This window comes from Typopeltis vanoorti, chromosome 13, assembly GCF_054136105.1.
Source record: "Typopeltis vanoorti isolate ZY-2024b chromosome 13, IOZ_Tvanoo_1.0, whole genome shotgun sequence".
NCBI classification, from domain to species: Eukaryota; Metazoa; Arthropoda; class Arachnida; order Uropygi; family Thelyphonidae; genus Typopeltis; species Typopeltis vanoorti.
Genome location: NC_143561.1, coordinates 21989162 through 22009666, shown reverse-complemented (window position 1 = coordinate 22009666; position 20505 = coordinate 21989162). Strand labels below are relative to the sequence as shown.

General features: G+C 34.5%; 1 protein-coding gene across 4 annotated transcripts in view; it reads right to left on the bottom strand.

Moving 5' to 3' along the window:
* The window catches only part of LOC150099984 (tubulin monoglutamylase TTLL4-like), a 548120-nt gene that overhangs the window by 152542 nt on the left and 375073 nt on the right, over positions 1-20505 (bottom strand). For all 4 annotated transcript variants that reach the window (XM_090402675.1, XM_090402676.1, XM_090402677.1 and 1 more), the window contains exon 12: positions 16219-16353. In XM_090402675.1, coding sequence (XP_090258801.1) covers positions 16219-16353 — 135 coding nt within the window. The remainder of the gene's footprint in view (positions 1-16218; positions 16354-20505) is intronic.

Below are 20505 nucleotides of genomic sequence, written 5' to 3'. Positions count from 1 at the left end.
AATGGCAACCCATTCCAATCATGCATCACCCTATGAGAGAAAAAAATCTAGCCCTCACCCCTCTTCTTAGTGACATTCATTCTCAGCTTCCAAGGATGCTCTCTTGTCCTTTCCCCACCCTCCATAATTTGAAAAATTCCATCAGCTGAAATCCTGTATGACCCTTTCAGAAGTTTATAAGTTTCAATCATACACCCCTCTTTCTCCTGTTTGCTAGTGTCTGCAGTCTACAAATTCTCAATCTGTCTTCTTAATCAGTATTTGACAATCCTGATATCATTTTTAATACTCTCTCCACTATATTAGAATCACAACAGAAATCAGGAGAACAGACCTGTGCACAATAGTCTAAGTGAGGTCTTATCAAGGCCATGTAAAGAAGCAAAATGACACCCTTATCTTTACATGTGAACATTCGTTTCATCGTTGCAATTATCTTTTGAGTTGTATTTGCAATCTTTGCTACATGGCTCCTGAACTTCAATTTCTTATCTAACAACACCCATGATCCCTAGTCTGATCAATTTCTTCTAGCACACTCTCAACAATATAATATGATATTGGATATCTAATCACGCCAAAGTGAATGACTTGACATTTACTGACATCTATTTCCCCATGCCCACAATTCCAATCATTCTGCAAGGAATGATTTGAATAGGCTGGAATACTGCATATAGGGTAATCAGGAATACTGCATATCAGCAGCATAACTGATTACCCTACATACCTTTGCATCATCAGTAAATAGCTGTATGTCGCTTCTCAATCCTTCCCAATATCATTAATGCACAGACTGAATAACAGTGGACCAAGCACCACTGGTTACCTTACATCTTGCAGACTTGCAATCACTATATGGCACTTTTTGATATCTGTCAGTCAGCCATCCTCATATCCATGCTAATATTCTATAATCCAAATCCATATTCTCCAATTTATGCAAGTCTACCATGCTATATTCTGTCAAAAGCCTTAGAAAAATCTAAAAGTGTCATGGTGTATCCATTTCCCCTTGTCTAGTTCAATGGTATCATTGTTATAGAATGTGAGCAAGTTACTAAATATGACCTTCCCTGGGTAAACCCATGTTGCTTACTTGCCAGTAACCATGTTGGCGAATTATTCATTGATAACTTACCATTTTCCCTTCCTGTTATTTTTCTCTTTCGTTCTCTTTTCATTGATTAGGATGTAGCTGGCTGTCTTCTTATTCAGTGGCATCCCGCCATATGGTGATATACATTCATCTGCAGTTAAAGAAAGGAAGTATGATTGAAAGGAAGGGGGGTTGGAAATTTGGGGGTAGAGAGAGAGAGAAGTTGCAGAATTATTGGTGAGGTAAGAGATATGTGAACTTTTTGAAAAACCTGTTTTTTATTATTATTGCAAATTTCTATCTTAGTTATTGCAAACGTTTTTCTGCTTTCTCCAATTCCCTGGTGAATTTTCGAATTATTTCTTTTAATCTTGAAATTTCATATGTTAATATTTCTTCATTTTTATTATCAATATAAAGGTTCTTCACTGGGTTCCATGCTATTGTTACTCTTAGCTTTTCGTGATCCTCTCTTGTTCTTGCAGGTTTTTGGTACAATTTTTAAAATCTAACCTTAATTAACAATATCTTAAAAGATATTAGAAAATCATCTTCACACCCCCATTACTTCCACCCCTGATCTTATCCCATCATATCCTTCTTCTTCCCCCAAAATTTCTATTTCACCCCCCCCCCCAAAGTATTCTTTGCCCAGTTTTAATAATAATAATAATAAAAAACGGGTTTTTCAATAAGTTAACATACCTCTTGCCTCACCAATAATTCTCCCACATCTCTCTCTCTCTCTCTCTCTCTACCCCAACATTTCCAACCCCCTCCTTCCTTTAACTGCATATATCGCTGGGATGCCACTGAATAAGAAGGCAGCCAGCTACATCCTACAAAGGTATGTCTGAATTATTCCTCCTGTGTATTCTTTATATATCTGTCTATATAAAACATCAGTAATGCCCTAAAATTTGAGTAAAAAGCCAATGACATCATAAAAGGGGTGCTCTTAAAAAAAATAGGCTAAACAGCCATAAAAATAATATTAGAAAATCTACTAAATACAATAAGCAATTTAAAAAATACTCAATAAACCAAAAAAAAATCACCTATTTTACAGGAGCTTCAAATTACAGATCAATTACTAGTTCCAGAACTCTCAAACTTTTGGTTCCCCTCCATCACGTGCTGCTTCAGGAAAATCTTAGTAACTGTATAATTACATTTTTAGTTCCTTAGTTGAAGTCCCCATAAGAAACACTTATACTGCATTTATTGAGTCAATTTGCTTATGCATGTCCTTTATATCTTCCCTTACATATAGCAGAAACTGCCTATGTTCACTGAAGTGGATGTGGACATCCGCCTCAGGGAACAGTTTCTATTTATTATTATTATTTTCCTCCTCAGGATGGTGCCTAATTAGGACTTCAGTTTTTGTGTTGTAAGTTGTCTTCATAGAAAATATCAAAGTTACAATTGTTCGAGCTAGCCTCATTGTTATACTGGATTGTTGTTGTCTTGTGTACTGCAACAAACTAGTTTTGTGCTCTGAAGATGCTGGATAGAATACCAGCGAAATATCAGCAATAACTTAAAATAGTTCTTATCAGTCTGTGTTCTCATCTATACTGTTAAAATTAATCAACATGTACGATGAACACATAAGCCTTCCCACACATTTAAACAACAAAAAAACAACACCCCGGAATCTAGACCTAGAATATATGGAGTCCCTAAACTGCATAAACAAAACTTGCCATTGAGACCAATTGTTGATATAAGATTTTCTCCAACTTCTTTATCATCTAAAGATCTGGCAAACCTACTCAAATCTCACATCAGGCAAACTCTTATGTTAAGAACATAATACACATCATAGAAAATATCAAAGGCATCACATTGAATCCTACTGATATAATTGCAAGCCTGGATATAGTAAATCTTTTCACAAATGTTCCAAGAATAAAAAATCATAAAAATAATTTAGGAAAATTTTCTCACTAGACACAGTGGACCTTTTAAAACATTGCATTAACAGCACTTTTTTCAAATTCGAAGAATTTTTTGAACAGAAAGAAGGATTAGTTATGGACTCTCCTATATTAGCTAACTTATTCATGGAGTGGTTTGAAAAAATAGCCCTTCAGTATCAGGGAATACAACCAAAAATTTGGCAAAGATACCAATGATGTTTTTATCATCTGGCCTAATTCTACTATCTAATTAGAAGATTTCATTACCCTCTTGAACAACGTTAATCCTCAAATCAAATTCAGAGTTGAATTAGAAAGAAACAGGTCTTTACTGTTCTTGAATACATAAGTTGAGATATTAAAGCAAAACACACTCAACTACTCATGCTACTGGAAACCAACTAACATAGGACATTATCTTCACACAACTTCTCATTACCACCCAGCACAAAGAAATAGGCCATCATCCATTCCTTACATGATAGAGCCTACGGAATTTCCATGAATATAGATAAAAGAAACCAAGGGCTTACTTTGCTTGTAGTTGTTTAATTTATTCGTGCGATTTCCTTAAGTGAAACAAAGTTTTTATATGAAACTAGTTGAATTGAAACAATTTCTTTTTGACTTCTTGGTGAGTGGTTAGTATATCTTAATTCTGTCCATCCAAAAAATGTCTACAATAGACCATTAGTCACAAAAATTCTATCTCAACCTCCAAAACAAACAGAAGAACAAATAAACCAAGAATATGAAGGAGCAGTGATTCTTCAATATATACAATCAATCACAGATAAAACAGTAAGATTGTTTCATCAAAAAAATGTAAAAGTTGCTTTCTTCCCAATCAACAAAATCTCCAGTCATCTGAAACTTCCTAAACCACCAACATCTGCCACTTAAAAAACCAGATGTTTTACAAAATCAGTTGCAATTGTGGGCTACACTGCACAGGACAAATTGGCAGATCTGGGGAAATACACGAATCTGAGCAAGGATGTTGAGAATGAAGGAAAGCACAAATTAGGGCTGGCAGCAAACTGAAATACTCCACATTGATTACCATTTGTACTCAAGAGCATTCAAAGAATCATCTGAAATTATTAAGTATCCTCTACAGTGCAACAAAAAACAAGAGATGATTTTACATCAAATCTGGTCCTCCTTAATCTATCAAGACAAACTTGCATCTACCACCAGTATATAGCAACCACGAACCAGCATAAACAGCAAATGCACAGATTCCATTGTTTAAATGTTTTCAAATATTCTTCACTAGAAATGTTAACTGTTATTACTTTGCTTGTAGTTGTTTAATTTATTCATGCGATTTGCTTAAGTGAAACAAAGTTTTTACATGAAACTAGTTGAATTGAAACAATTTCTTTTTGACTTCTTTGTGAGTGGTTTAATATGGGAAAATAGTGATTCTAATATTTATCCTTTCTCCACAGAAGCCTACACAATTGGAATTTTTGTTTTGACTGGGTTACCCAATTCATGTGTGACTAACAGGTTTAAATTGTTGATTTTTTATGGTATCTCTTGTGCCAAGTTCAATTTTTGAATTCATAAATTTTCTCCCCAGTTAATAACTGGGGAGAAAATTTATGTAAATAAAACTTGAACATAAGTCTTCTGTATTACTTTGCCTTAAATACTTATATTTTAATTTGTCAATATTATTTAACACTCAGTGTTCAATTAAAACATTAGACAACTCTTACCCATAGAGAGTTGATTTTGTTAGCTGACAAGCAACTGCAAACTTGACAAAATAAATATATTTTTATTTAATTAAAATAACTTCTGCAACCATGATAAGGAACGTTATCACTTTATGGACCTCAACTGACTTATCGGATAGCACTGAGAAAAAAAAAGGAGGGATGCTTGGCAAGTAAGGTTTTGAATAATTAGTCGAGCCATGTTTATAATTCTTTGCCTGAAATTATATGATGATGATTATAATTTCTTGATATGTATCCTCAAGGGACATACAAGGTTGTTGTTATGAAGTACATCATTAAGTTTTATTATTATTAATCTCCTATCAATGATTTTCCTTCAAATTAGTCTGTTTCCTGGAAGTTTTTTCCCACTTGGTTAAACTATAAATTATATACAGTGATACCTCGGCTAACGAGTGACCCTGCTAATGAATATTTTGGCAAACGAAGATATTTTTCGCTATTTTTCGGACTCGGCTAAAGAATGCTTTAGTGGATGCGCACGCTAACATAAAGCAGCAAACATGAAGACATTGTAGATAAGATAGTCTCCTTGGGCAAAGCATTACATTTGAAGGTAAATGAAGAAGATGTAGAAGAATTAGTTGAAGAACACTCAAAAGATCTGACAACTGAAGATCTTGAAGAGTTAAAAAAGCAACTGAATCAGGAAAGAGACAAGGAAGATAAAGAGTGCTCATCAGAGGAGGAGGATAGCAATAAAAAGGGAAGAATGCCAACAGGTGACACTAAAAAAATGCTATACTACTGGGAAGAGTTTCAGTCTTTGGCTACAAAGTGGCATCCCAACAAAGCTGAAATGAACAGACTTTGTGCCTTGGTTGAAGACAAGTGTCTGAATCCCTTTAAAAACATTCACTTTTTTTAAAAAGTGAATGTTTTTAAAAACCTTTAAAAACTTTTTTTCAGGTTAAACAATAGTTTAACCTGAAAAAAAGACAAGTTCAATCAACTTTGGACAGATTTTTGACTTCTCCTTTAGCAAAGAGACAGAAGCCAGCTACTGAAGAAGAGGAGACTTACCTTGAATAAACTTTGAAAATTTGGAAGAAGAATAGTAAAAACATTGTGTACATATTTTCAGTTTAATAAAGTGTATATAATAGTGTAAAGATTGTCAGTTCTTCATTCTACTTTTCATTCTCCTTCATCTAATTGGATAGCTGTTTATCTCAGCCTTTGGTCAGTTTTTGCCCTTTTATAGCGTGCTTTTTACTATTTTATAAAACTTATCTTTAAATAGTAGGCAGCATTCAGAACAAATTAAACGATTTTCTATAGAAACCTACGGGAAATCACGTTTCGGCATAACGAAGAATTTGGCTAATGAATGTGATTCTGGAACGAATTATCTTTGTTAGCCGAGGTATCAGTGTATTTAGTTTAATCCTTTATCTAAGCGTAAGCAAACAAAGTTTACACGTGAAGTATCTTCAGGACTGGGGCAACTTGTGGCAAAGCTGGACTAAGTTCTCATCACTTTCCTTAGTATCCCATAATGCAAAGCACATCTCCTTGGACATGTATAATGCTATGCATTATGGGAAGGGTCACTACCCAGACTGGTTTTGACCTTTATTGAGGACTCTTCAGTGGGCGCCTGTTAGTCTGTTACCTATCAGTAATATTGTTGTATAAGATGCTTCTTACTGTATCAATCCACCCAGATCTTGGTCTTCTTCAGTCTTTTTTTCTGCCATCATGGCAAAATATACTTCTTTTGCTAACCTTTCCTCTCCCATTTCTGTTTAACTGACCATACTAACACATTTCTAGATGCTAAGAATGTCAAGCTATTTCCTAACATGCCTGTTTTTGATATGGTTCGACCCTTTAGTTAGTGTTTTCATTAATTTCTCTTATTCGATATAAATTTATTGAGTTGACTTATTATACCAGCTTTGCTAATTTTGATGTCTATTTCGATATTTAATTTGCCATCTTCACTAAAACCTGTGTCTAAATAACTGGAATATTGTACTTGTTCCATAGTTTCTCCATTCAAGATGCAGTTGATGTTTTCAATGTTTCTTCTTGTTTTTGCCATTTCTGACTTTTTTTCATTGATGATTTTGATACTAAATTTATTACAATAGTTATTCAATTTAGTCAGGAAATCCTGTAGACTCCTGAATCCTTTAGTTCTGAACTTCTGCAATAGACTCCAATATTTTATCCCTTTATATTTATTTTCTATGTTCTTACCAAAGTCTTCTTATGACTTTTATTTAGCAAGTTTTACACAGTGCTTTGCTTTCTTACATTTTTCTCTCAGAGCACAAGCTCACTTACTTGCCTGCAACTTTTGATATGCTTTCTTCTTCATCTTTACCTTGACTGCCTCTAATTTCCTGAGTCCACCATGAAGTTCTGATTTTTCTATGCTTGCAGACAACCCCACCACATGCTGCTCTAGCTGAATCAACCAGTGTTTATTTCAGGTCTGCCAATGAATCTCCATGGTTTGGTTCTTGTTTTCAATCTCTTTCATTTTTTCCTGAATAATGTTTGTGTATTTCAGTCCACAGTTCATCTCTGAAAGTTGCTTAACTTTGATTAATTTTAAAACTTATTTTACACACTGCTTTTCAAGATGATATTCAATTTTGTCCTAATCAAAATTAAATGGCGATCATTTCCAACTTCTCATCCTCTCTATACTTTTGTGTCGTAAATCAGCAAGAAGATATCGCCATCGACAATAACAGTCAATGTGTCTTCTCTTATTTCTCCTGTTCTCTCCATGCACATCTTTAAGTTGGAAGATGTTAATAATAACAAGTCCTGAACAGAAATCTACCAGGCAATTACCATTATTATTAGTTCTGCTCTTTCCTCCTAATTTTCCTAAAACATTTCTGATGTATGTTAATTATTTCCAATGCTGCTGCTTAGATCTCTAACAAGTATCAATTTTTCCTTTTTCATTGTGTCAGCTGTCTCTGTAATGCTTCTCAAAATTCATGCATCTTGTTTAGTTATATATTCTGTGGAACCAGAGGCCCAAATAAGTTTCATTGTTCTGTTTCTCATTCTGATATTTGTCCAGATCGTTACTTGATATGTCTGCCACTCAAGAAACATATCCTCATATTCAGTGTTTAATACTATAGCTACTCATTCTCTCATTCTTTTCCCTTATCATTGCGTGAATATTGTATTTCTTGCTCAGATAAATCTCAATGTTTTGGTTTCTTTGTTTTGGTAATGCCTGTCATGCCCATCTGGTACTTATCCATTTTGCTAGTTTCGTTTCTTTACAATTGACACTACTTATGTTGTTGGTGCCAATCTTGAAGTCTGCTGATGCTGAGTTGGGATTAGTTCCAGTATTTGACTTTTCACTATTTGCCTGGTCCCTGATGAAAACAGCAAGGACCATTTCTTTATTTTTATCAAGACGATGCTCCCAGCAAGCATGCAATTCTGTCATGTTGTACCATCATTTCAGATTTTGGTTTAAGCCAATAAGATCACAATTTCATGGGCTAAACTGAAATTACTAGCCCATCCTAATTTTTCAGTATTCACATAGATACTTGCTAACAGATTGCACCATGAGAAGGTGAGGATTGGACAGGTCCGAAGAGCCCTGATCGGTTCTCTGCATTTCTCTGCAAAGGTAACGGGAAGGTCTCTTTCTAGTTATTCAGCTGACACTTAAGAATCCCAGTTTGAAACTAGTATATTATCTTTGTTAATAGTGTATTCTTCAGTTTTTCAGTGTTATTCTGAACTCACCATCAATTGAAAAAAGCTCTTATATGGGTTTTCACAATCATGCATTAATCAACATAAGATGCTTGTTTATGGCAATCATCAGACCAGATGAATTGTCGATATGTATGCTGATAAAGTACATGTTATACAAAGATATGAAAGAGAAACTATGGAAAAAGGGCATAAATGCATTCAAGCAACAATGCTTTAAATAATAAAGCTGCAAGAATTAACAGAATGAAGAACAAAAAAATGTAGCCTTATCTTATTCTAAATGCAAAAAAGTCAGATATATCTAAAAAAGAATCAATAAAAACTGAAATAATGATTAACACAATGCAGAGTCAATTCAAACTGATACAAGTTTTTCTTTTTAAAATGGGAATTGTGAAAGAGATAAAATGAAACTACTTATATATTTAGGAGTAATGATTACAAACTGGGGTTATTTAAGGTTCAAACCTAGATAACTGGGATGAGACCTTTTAAGAAACGCAGAGAACCGAGCGGGACTTCTGATCTAATGTTCGATCCTCAACCTTCTCTTGCTATACTCCATTAGTGTGCATAATGGTGCTTGGATATTGAAAGAATGAAGATAGGCTGAAAATTTGGAATTTATCTGATCAAACTGTATTCAATACTGGTTTAAACCAAAATAAAACAAATAACTACATCATTTGTTTTATTTTAATAACCAAGAGATAAGATAACAAATAACCAAGAGATGAGAGAGAGCTTGCTACCTTATCTGTGTTGTACAGGTCTAAAACTCACTGTCACTGATCTGGTGACTGGAAGAAAACTAAGTTACAAATACATAAATCGATTACATATCCAACTGTTTCCTACTGATATGAAATCTAGACATTTCAGACAAGGGATGGATGATTTTATTTCAGCTTCTGAAAGAAAAATCCTTAAAAGAATATTTGGTGTGGTGAATGGCATCCATCTCAAGAGAACTGGATAAAAGCAAGAGTTACATAGGCACTCTAAGCAAACATCTTTATACCCAATTTGCTCACTATTAATAAATTACTGAAAAGTCCCACCAGAGTTCCACTAGTAATACTTTTCAAAGCAAAATTCACTTTAACAAATTATTTCTATAATTGTTTATAGTAAGCATACTACCACCAACTCCAGAAAGAACCTACAATATCTAGTGTAATCAAGTTCAAAATGTTGCAGTTGTTTTTTGAATCAAAGATGACTGTATTTCAATGAAGAGTATTAAGAATAAAATTTTTGTAAAAGATCAAACAGAAACCTAAATTAGGATAAACTGACATTATTAGTCAAGACAGTAATGTCATACCGCATTCGCATTAGGTAAAACCTGGAGAAGCAAGGTTTTTAATAGGCAGGAAGTAATGCAATGAATTCAGGAGACAAAGGTTCAGTTTGAATGCAAGTCATAGTAAGGAGATCTTTTCCAGAAGAAGAGGGTGGTTAAAAAAAAATTCCTTATACATCTTCAAGGTGAATTTGTAACAGCTAATACGAATGTTGCTAAATAATTTCTACGAAATCAGGCTGAAATAATTAAAATTTTTTTGTACTTCTGATCAGGTGTTTAATGTCAATTAATTAGCAATGATGATATTATGAGGCCAGAGATCTAGGTACATACCATTTTATTAAACAATTACTACTGGCTAAAATGTATTCACTGTGGTCAGTTTGCTATCTTCAAATGGCAAAAAACAAATCTACTGGTGGGGGAGGGGATCCACAGTACAACTTAATTTGTCTAAATGGTGGATGAGGAACAGTTGGTGAATTCACTGTTACACTTTTGCAGTAATGCACCAGGACACTACACGATGAAGACTATGTTTTTTTTTTTTTTTAATGTTGCTCTCATTCATGAAAGATTATTTCCAAAGTTATAGGTTATAGTACATTTCATACTGTGGGAGGGAAAAGGATTTTTTTTCTAGTTTTTATCAATTTTATATAATTTTCTGTATTTTAAATTTATTTTTTTTTACATAGCCTGGAAACCCTGTTTTAGAGACCAAATTTGGAACTTTTTCAAGCCACTTCAGTCCTCCTGTAAGCAGGGTCATTGGTCTAACACTGGGAAATGAAATTCATCTCCCAACTAAAGACAATCACAAACATCCATATCCACTGCAGACTGCTAGTTGGAGAGTTGGTACACTAACCGCTCAGCAATATATTCGGAGACCCTAAATTCCAGTAAAAAAAAGGTTGAGGCTGCTTAGGATTACAGCTAAAGCATCTAGACCAGTATTAGGTCTTGGAAAATTAGAATAAAAACCAGCCTCAACCAATTAATAGTGGTCGTGTTTTCTAGTTAGCGTTGTTGTTTTGAAAAGTTAAAAACAAAAGTTTCCAGAAAGAGAAATCCTGTTATTGCTGTACAACTGGTTAATTCCCCTTCAAATGTCATATGCTAAGGCTAAATGGAAACAAACAGCCCTGAGAAAAGATTAAAATTAATGTTTAATTCTTCCAATTTGAATATTCAGAATCTTCACAATATGAATGTGCACACACACAAAGGAAAATCAACATAAAAAAAAAAGAGACTAGGGTCCAAATTAGGTGGGACACCCTCTGTAGGTGCCTGCTGAAGGCCTTGGTGGTAATCTGGGATCTCTGAGAATTAAGTTTTTCCAAATTGTGGAAAGTTTCATGCATCCATACTTATAGAGATTAGGTTGATTTTTGAAGATGGCTGCATATTCTAAAAAAAAGTCTTTCACTTTTAAACTTGTGATGGTTCCCATTTTATTCTATGTATGATATAGAAAGCATTGTCTGCTAGACCCAGACTGACCATAATCATGCTTGCAGATGTTTTTTAAATGTTCTTCCATGAAGATGGTGGCTGATCTTCTAGTGTATGTCTATAGTAGAAAAACTTGCATGAACACGGAACTCTACATTCAGACCAGGAAATGACAATGGAAGAGTGCAAGGATAGTCAGTTTCAAGTTTGGTTTGGTTTATTTAGATTTATGGATGAAGCAACTCAAGGGCTATGAGGCCAGTGTACTATGTATGTTAACTGGGTGTGTTCTAATGGCTGGTTTACCTGTTCTGAGGAAAGAAAAACAGGAGTTTCCGGAAGAAAAATCCTCTAACTCTGTATGAAACACCTCAATTGAAAATCCCTGATAAATTCTTCATGTCCTAGACAGGATTAGAATCCAGGTCTTTCCAGCCAAAGGGCATCGTCAAAACCTACTGAGCTATGGATGCCTACCAGTTTCAAAGTGAGGCTTGAAGAGGTTGTATTTAATTAGAATTTTGGCTATTTTTTCAGATGTATCTCAGGCATAAGAAATGGTGATTGCATTACTAAAATCCTTCTGAAGAAGAAGTTGAGAAGTAGGTGAAGGGTGAAGTATTATTTTGATTCTGTAGTAACTTTAGCCATTAAATAGGAAGGTGTGGTGTATATAGCTAAATTCTGCTATAAGAGAGGCTTCAATGGAACAAAGATTGTAGGCGTTATTGGTTACGATTTTTATAATACCATACTGTATGAAAAGGAGAGGGATGATGGGAAAGTTTATTAATGTATCTGCCACCATGTGTGGGTTTTATGTATACTGTGAAAGAAGTTACTGCTAGGAAGCCTAGACTATTGTTAGTTTCATATTTTTCAATCAATTTGCACTTCCTGAAGATGTCTTTCTGCAAGTGAGACGAAACCTTGGAAGAAACATTAGTTTTAATCCTTTCTCAGGCCTGTTTCTCTCCATTAAGCCACCAACATCAATTTCAAATGAAAATTCCTTATATAGGCTCTTCGACAAATCTTGGATTTCTAAATGAAAAGCAATGGCATGCATCATTATGATGAATGCAATAGAATAAAAGAATAATCTGATTATAATGATAATTTAGATAATTATCCAAAAAGGGTGCTTAAGGGTCAAAGCTGTATAACTGAGGAGACCTCCACATCGCCTTTAAAGGAATGCAGAGAACCGACGAGGGCTTCTGACCTAATGTCCAATTCTCACCTTCTTGTGGTGCACCGTTAGGTAACTACCTGGATACTGAATGAATGAGCATGGGCTAGCAATTTGGGATTTAGCCAACCAAATTGTATTTTTATTGGCTAAAACAAATTTATAAAAATGATGGTACAACATGACAGAATTTCATGCTGGCTGAGGTGTCGCCCAGGTTAAACAAGGCCCCGTTGTTTTCGCCAGGGAACCAGGGTGAACAGCGAAAAGTCAGCTACTGGAACAAATCTGAAAACACACCCCAACTCAACATCACCAGAGTTAAAGATCGGTACTATCAACATAAGAAGCCAATGGCAAAGAAATGGAGCTAGCTGAGGAATTAGATAAGTACCAGATCGACATAATAGGGGTGACTGAAACAAAAAAGACAAAAACTGGTGAGATCTTTTTGAGCAATAAATACAAAATGTTATATTCAGGCAATGACAATCAAGGGAAAAGAAGGAGTAGCCATAGTATTCAACACAAAATATGAGGCTAATCTTCTTGAATGGCAGGCAGTCTCAAGTAGAGTGATGTGGGCAAATATCAGAATGGGGAACTGGGCAATGAGACTTATTTGTGCCTATGGTCCCACAGAAGGTTCTACTAAGGTAGAAGTGGAGGAGTTCTTTGAGGCTTTAGAAAAAGCAACTGACACAATGAAAAAGGAAAAGTTGGTCCTTGCTGCGGATCTAAATAGCAGAGTAGGAAATGACTGTCAGACATACAAAAATATTTTGGGAAAATTTGGAGAAAAGAGCAAAGCTAATAATAATGGCAAATACCTGTTGGATTTCTGCTCAGTTCATGTAGTACTATCATATCCTGTACACCCCTTGACGGTATATATCAGGAATTTGATGATTATGAAGATCCAAACTAGATACTTCTTCTTCTTGAGTTTTCTGCAATTGAGCAGGTTCTTCTTTTAGTAGCAGAAACTTTCCTTCCACTCTGTTCTGTTCTGAGCCTTCTCTCTCTCAAGGTTGTGTACCTGTCTCCAATCAGCATTGTTTTCCTTACTCTTCCTTTGAGTCTTCATAATTTCACTTGATTTCAAACCATCATCTTTGGAGAACAAAACTATATCACAAAATATAAGGAACTACCCAAGTAAGTAATTTTTAAATATGTTTTATAAATACAAAGACTAATGCATGAGAGATTGCAAAATGTATAAGACAACAGTAAAATGAATGTGGGCAAGTAATCAGAGAGAATAATGTGCATGTAATTTAATGTGTTATAAATGAGAAATTTTCCAGGTATCCACCCTACACTACACGATACACCACACATTCTACACTACAGTTTTTTTTTTTTTTAATGTCTCTGTCTTCCTTTACTACATACAGCATTTCGTCATGTCAACCACTGAAGATCACAGCCAACTGTATTCTATTTGTTGTTTGAGGCAAATATACGTGTTTTTCTCCCAAGGCAAATATAAATACAAATAAATAACTCTTCTCACATTTGGGTGGTTCACAAAAAAGCTTCCTTAGAATACTCGATGTTATCTAGAAGGGCAACCTACTGAACAGATCAGTCCCTTCTCTCTCTCTCTCTCTCTCTCTCTCTCTCTACCTCCAGTGACTTTCTGCCCTCCTGCATTGTAGCTTTTATATATGCACTTTCAATGTGTACTGCTCCATCAAACTGGTCATCTCAATTCCTCCACTCATCTGTATACTTATGAAAACAGCTGCTAATCAACCTCAGAACACAATCCAGCCTTACTTATCAAACTCACTTCTTGTCTCCTCCTCTTATGTTCATGTAGATGGATGTTATGATGAAAATAGTATAGGCAAGGATAAAGAACAGATTAAGATGGAACAATAGAGGAGATGAAAAGTTGGTCTGATAAGTAAGGCTGGACTGTGTTTGGATGTTGACCAGCAGCTGCTCGTGTTTTCGCAAGTATAGAGAAGAGTGGAGGAATTGAAGTGATCAGTTCGGTAGAGCAGCACCCATTGAAAGTACATGCATACAAAGTACAATGGACAAGGTCAGAAAGTGACTGGAGGTAATCAGGGGCAGAGAGAGAGAGAGAAGGGGATTGATCCAATTAAGCAGGTTGTCCTTTTTTTAGATTAAGCATTCTAAGTTTTTTTTTTTTTTTTTTTTTGTGTGTGTGAACCACGCAAATGTGAGAAGAATTTTAGATTAGTCAGAAGATCAGATTTGGGATTTATATAGTGTTAGGAGTTATATGGCAAATAATGTCTTGAATGGAAGTGGCACCAGTTTTTTGATGTGACATCTTTGTTAACAAATAAAACAGGACAGTGTTTTGATAGAACTGAAGTTCACTGGATTATGCTCTTTCCTCAGTAGAGAATGGTAAGGAGATCATGGTTTAAGACAGTGGGGAGGGGAGAAGGGGAAGTATGGAAGATACTGAAGCTTGAATTATTTGAGTATTGCATGTGGCTTGTTTAATGAAGAAGAATTTTAGGTTAGGCAGATTTGAGATTTAGATAGTGTTAGGAGTTATATATGCCACTGATAATTTCAGTAACTATAGTACAGCCATTATTGCAATGCAACAGTGCATAGTTTACTATGAATATCATTTAACATAACATTGTACCCATGAGACAATGGTTGGTACTTTACAGGAGTTTGTTATAGATTATATTGTTATGAGTGAGTTGGTTTGGGGCAGTTAGATGTCATGGTGATCAAGGGAACTGAAGAATTTGGCAGAATACAGACTGTATGAAGTGTAGTGATTCTATTTGGATGGTTCACAAAAAAGCTTCCTTAGAATGCTCGATGTTATCTAGAAGGGCAACTTGCTGAACAGATCACTGACAAATGACTTAATCTTAAACTACAAGGGAGATTGAAAAATTGTTGTGGATAATGATCTAAACATGAATGCAACATAAAACAGAAACAAGAGTTAAAACTGTTAAACACTATACCATGAATTATACAAGGCTATGGATAAACACTGATATACTAGAGAGAAACATTTCCAAAATGAAATGTCATAGATTTGAAGATGAAGTACAGAAGCAAATTAAAAGAAAATGACATCCAAAATCTATTCACATCAATGAAGACAATAGGTAAGGGCATTTTTGAATGCGATATTAGTGGCACTTTAAAAATATATTGTACAGTATATACACCAAGAATTAATACATTTGCACACTTTAAAACACCTTATAAAATAAGTCAAAATTATTTTTGGAAAGCAACTATTTTCAGTTAACTTGTGATCTTGATTTATATGGCATTGATACACATGGCATTAATTTACAGGAATGTATCACCCTACAGTCCTGTAAATCAATGGTGGATTGTATAACACAATATTCATGACAAAAGATTTAAGAATAAAGTATTGCAAAATTAATCATCCTCTGTAACTTTTTTTTTTTTCCAATTAAAGAGTAATTAATTGCAAAATACACTAAATTCACATGGATACTGGGTGGCTAGATAAATCATACATCCAACCATCCAACACAGATTTATTAATGAAGACAATAGGTAAGAATATTTTTGCATGCAATATTACATTGGCAGTTTAAAAAAATATTGTACAGTGTACCAAGAATTAATACATTTGCACACTTTAAAATACCTTATAAAATAAATCAAAATTATTTTTGGAAAGCAACTATTTTCAGTTAACTTGTGATCTTGATTTATATGGCATTGATGCCTATGGCATTAATACATGTATGGAAAGAAAAGTTGCTCACCTGGGTGAAATATTGACTTCCAACAACCAAGGTTTGAGATTGCTATCTAACATTACATCAAATCCAAACAGTTCATAGCAGTTGTATCGACTGTGAGTATAGCTCTTTACAAGTCTACTCATGGGACCTTCACAACTACAAGGGTAAAACGAAGTTGAATGATAAAAGTAAAAAATTTAAGTTGAAATAAAAGAGCTAACCTAACTTCTAATTTCTACACACATGCATGCACAATTGTAGAAGGAAAAAAGACAGGTTTTTGCAATTGTAAGTTTCTCATAGCAGGTGCTTTCATAAGCGTGTCTAAAAGGGACTGAAGATATTCTTATCAGACATAATTAGAGAGCTAAACTGCAGAAGTCAATCACTGATGTTCTGCCTTCAGTTCCATCACCAAACCCAGTGGAAATACTTCAGGAGGTTTCCAACAGGAACTCTTCCAAAGCATTTCCATTAGGTTCAATGCAGCACATTATCTAGTGATGAGTCTGTGGAATCACTGTTTTCAAACTGTATCCTCACAAAGAAGGTATGTTGGATCTCCCATGATAATGTAATTCTGAAAACACCACTAATATTACATCAGCACTTCCCAAACTGTGGGTCACGGCCACCTTGGGGGCCATAAGTTTTGTTGAGGCGGGGGTGAAATAATGAAAACAAATTTAAAATGTTTTAAGACTAAGTCGTTTTTTTTTTTAAATCTTAAAAGAAACGTATTTAATTTTTATTATTTCTTTTTTTGTTCTTTTTTATATTTTAATGAAAAAAATCACACATTGGTGTTGGTTCATAAATTTTGCTTCCTGCGTATTTCAGCAATTAATGAATATTAGTAAATATATGCTTATTCATATAAGTTTCATTTCAAAGGTATTGATAAGAAACACAAAAAGATTACAAATGCAAAATCTTGAATATAAATACAATAAATATTATAATAATATGTCTATATTATGATTTTTTATTTTTTTTGATGGGGGCCGTGAAATATTTTAATTTTTCCAATGGGGGCCTTGGCATCCATAAGTTTGGAAAGCATTGTATTACATGCTGGAAGAAATGGGAAAGGGGGGAAGTAAACTCATTATTGTTCTTATGTCTAAACATGACAATCAGAAGCTGCCAAAAAACAAAGTGGTGGTGGTATTGCATTGGATGATAAAGTCATCAATCTCTAGCCTATTAACAAAGGCCTTTCCATTCTGGAGCATGGATGATACACATTGACCCTTATCAAAAAGCATTAGACTATCAACAACATTAGATTGTCAGCAATATTCTAAAAAAACTACTGAGAGCAACATCAATGGGTAGAATACCAATTGCACATCATAATACCTCACAAAACATAATCACAACATAGTAACACCTCATAAAACATAAAACACTCCATTCTTGCAGACGAGTGATGTCAGAGTGGGATCTCAATGTTCCTGATGAGGATATGTTCAGAGCTTAAAGATCAATGTGTGACAGGTATGAGGTGCATCCTGATACATAGGGATTGTCACCTGGTTATGACCAGAATTATCATCCTACTTTCGAAGCACCTAAACATTCTACATCTGGATATCTCAACTGCCCTATTAGGCTATAAATCCCTAATCCCCTGAGATCCTGTAAATTTCAGAAATATGGACATGCTCAAATTGCTTGCTGTGGCTCTAATATCTATGACCAATGTGGCAGCAAAGAACCTATCATATAATAAATAATAAATATTGCTGTGCCAAGAAAACTAAATGTGTCAACTGTCAGGGAGAACAGCCAGCTTACTCCTGTGCATGAAGGAAAGAAAAAGCAGAAAGAAGCATGTTATAGTTTGCATACAACAATGAGTAAGTGAAACAATTCAAATTGCAATGGACAAAAGATCTAAAATCTTAATTTGGCACCCTCTAATGTAAAAAAAAAAAAAAAAAAAGAAGTATTACAATTATGTAGAAGTTGATCTTAAGATAAAAATTGGTTTCCCAATTTTTTTGGAAAATTAATACAACCATACTTGTTCAGGTTAGGAGAATTCTTCATAGCCAAGGCTGACTAAAAAAAATCTTTCTGACTTGTAATGATTTCTAAATAGCATCTTGGTGTTCTTCCATCTAATCCTATGTGAAGGGGGTGTCCAAAGAGTGGTCTGCCAGTCCTGACTTGCCATAACAACAGTAGCAAATGTATTTTTTTATGTTCTCCAAGGCAGATGTTAACAGACTTTCTTGTAAGCCCATAGTAGGCCAAATCACAGTCACAAGGAACTTCATACACTCCAGGATATGCTAAAGGATGGAGTTTATCCTTAGGAGAAAAAATCAGAATTGATAATTTAACATGCTGGTTGGATGTGGTGTGAAGGTCATATTTTATTATAATTTTAAAAAAAAAATAAAATAGTTCATTTAGCATTGTTAATACCATTAAAATAAGTTATTGGGAAATTCAAAGTTATGGAATAATGTGGACCCATGATTTACATAAATATAAGGAAATATATATATTTCCATAAATATTCACAATATAATGACTTGTTTTTATGCATTTACTAGATGAGTTGTGTATATTATTATCTGATCTCATCTTCTTTATACCCTCTTTTACCCTGCAGTGTTGAGAGTTTTATTAAGCATTGAACCTCAAACTGTTCACAGGATAAGGTGGTCAGCCCTACACCCCGGTGTATCCTATGTCCTGCAGTGTTGAGTTCTCAAGGCTGGTTTGCCTGCTTTGCAGGATGAAAAACCCCAGGATAAACTGGCCCCAAACCGGCTAACATGGCTATAGCCGAGGAAGATCCTTCAGCTCCTCACTTCACCAACGGGAATCGAACCTAGGACACTCCTTCCCCAGGCATATGGTTGCGAAGCGCAAAGCTACTAGGCTAACCGTGCAGACGTATATTATATTATTATTATATATATATAATAATAATAATAATACATATATATATATGTGTGTATGTAAATATAAGTATATTATTATTATTACGTAACACCTCCAGTCCAAAGGAAGTCCAAAGACTCATCGAGAGAGGGCATCTGCTCTACAACTCTCCATCTCCACCAATCGCAACTACCTTCATCACCCACACCAATGCCATCTACCGCCAACTACAACTAGTACTTTCATAGACAATCACAAACATCCATGCCCACAGTGGGATTCGAACCCGCAGCCTTTTGGGTGGAGAGCAGATACGCTAACCACTCGGCCAACCAGGCTGGCAATATGATATTGCCATTGATACCATTTATTCACTCCCTTGATTTTTCTTGGAACTCTCATATGAAATCAATATAATTACTGTAAATAACATTTGATTTATTAAATCGATTTGTGGATATACTTGGAGTAATAACTGACTTCAGCATAAAAGCTCATGTTTAGACTTCTTTGACTTGATTTAAATATTTGAGTCTCATATCAGGAATAGCATTTCCTTAGAAGACGAACCTAGTTAGCATAAACTAGATGGAAATCATACATAATCAATATATATATATATATACATAAACATAGACCAAATGATTACCAGACATACAGAAATGTTTTGGAAAAATCTGGAGAAATGAGCAAAGCTAATAACAATGCTAAGTTAGATTTCTGTTCAGGACATGGACTAGTTATTAATAACACTATGTTACAACATAACACAAATTTTCATGTTATTATTGAGAGTGATATCTTCATGCTAGTTAAGGGCAAGACTTGACAGAGTATCTGAAATTGGAAGTGACCACCATTTCCTTTTGAGCATGAAAAAAATCAATATGATGTTGAAAAGAAAAGTGATAAGAAAATTTTAAAACAAATCAAAGTTTCAGAGGTGACCTGTACACTCAACTACAAAAATACCATCCAATAAAAAAGAATAAGTCAGAAAAAAAAATTATAAAAGTTTTAAGATGAATTGAAGAAAAGCTTTCAGAGAAGAAATGTAGAATAAAATTCAAATACTATCCAAAATAAAAATGAAAAAATTTGAAGAGTTCGAAATGAAGAATCAAATCTTGAAGATTCAACAGACCCTGAAGAAAACACTGATTATTTCAGCCAGAGAGGCATGTGGTGAAGGATACAAAAAGTCAGGACTACATGGTGGATCTCAGGAAGTTCAGGGAAAGTAAATCAGTTTCTGCTATGAGAGAATACCAAGAAAAACATAACTACATGAAAGAATGTGTAAAACTAGCTAAACAAAAGTCATGAGAAGACTTTGGTAAGAATATAGAAAATAAATATCAGGAAGGAAGAAAAATATTCTGGAGAGTATTGCAAAAGCTTAGAAAT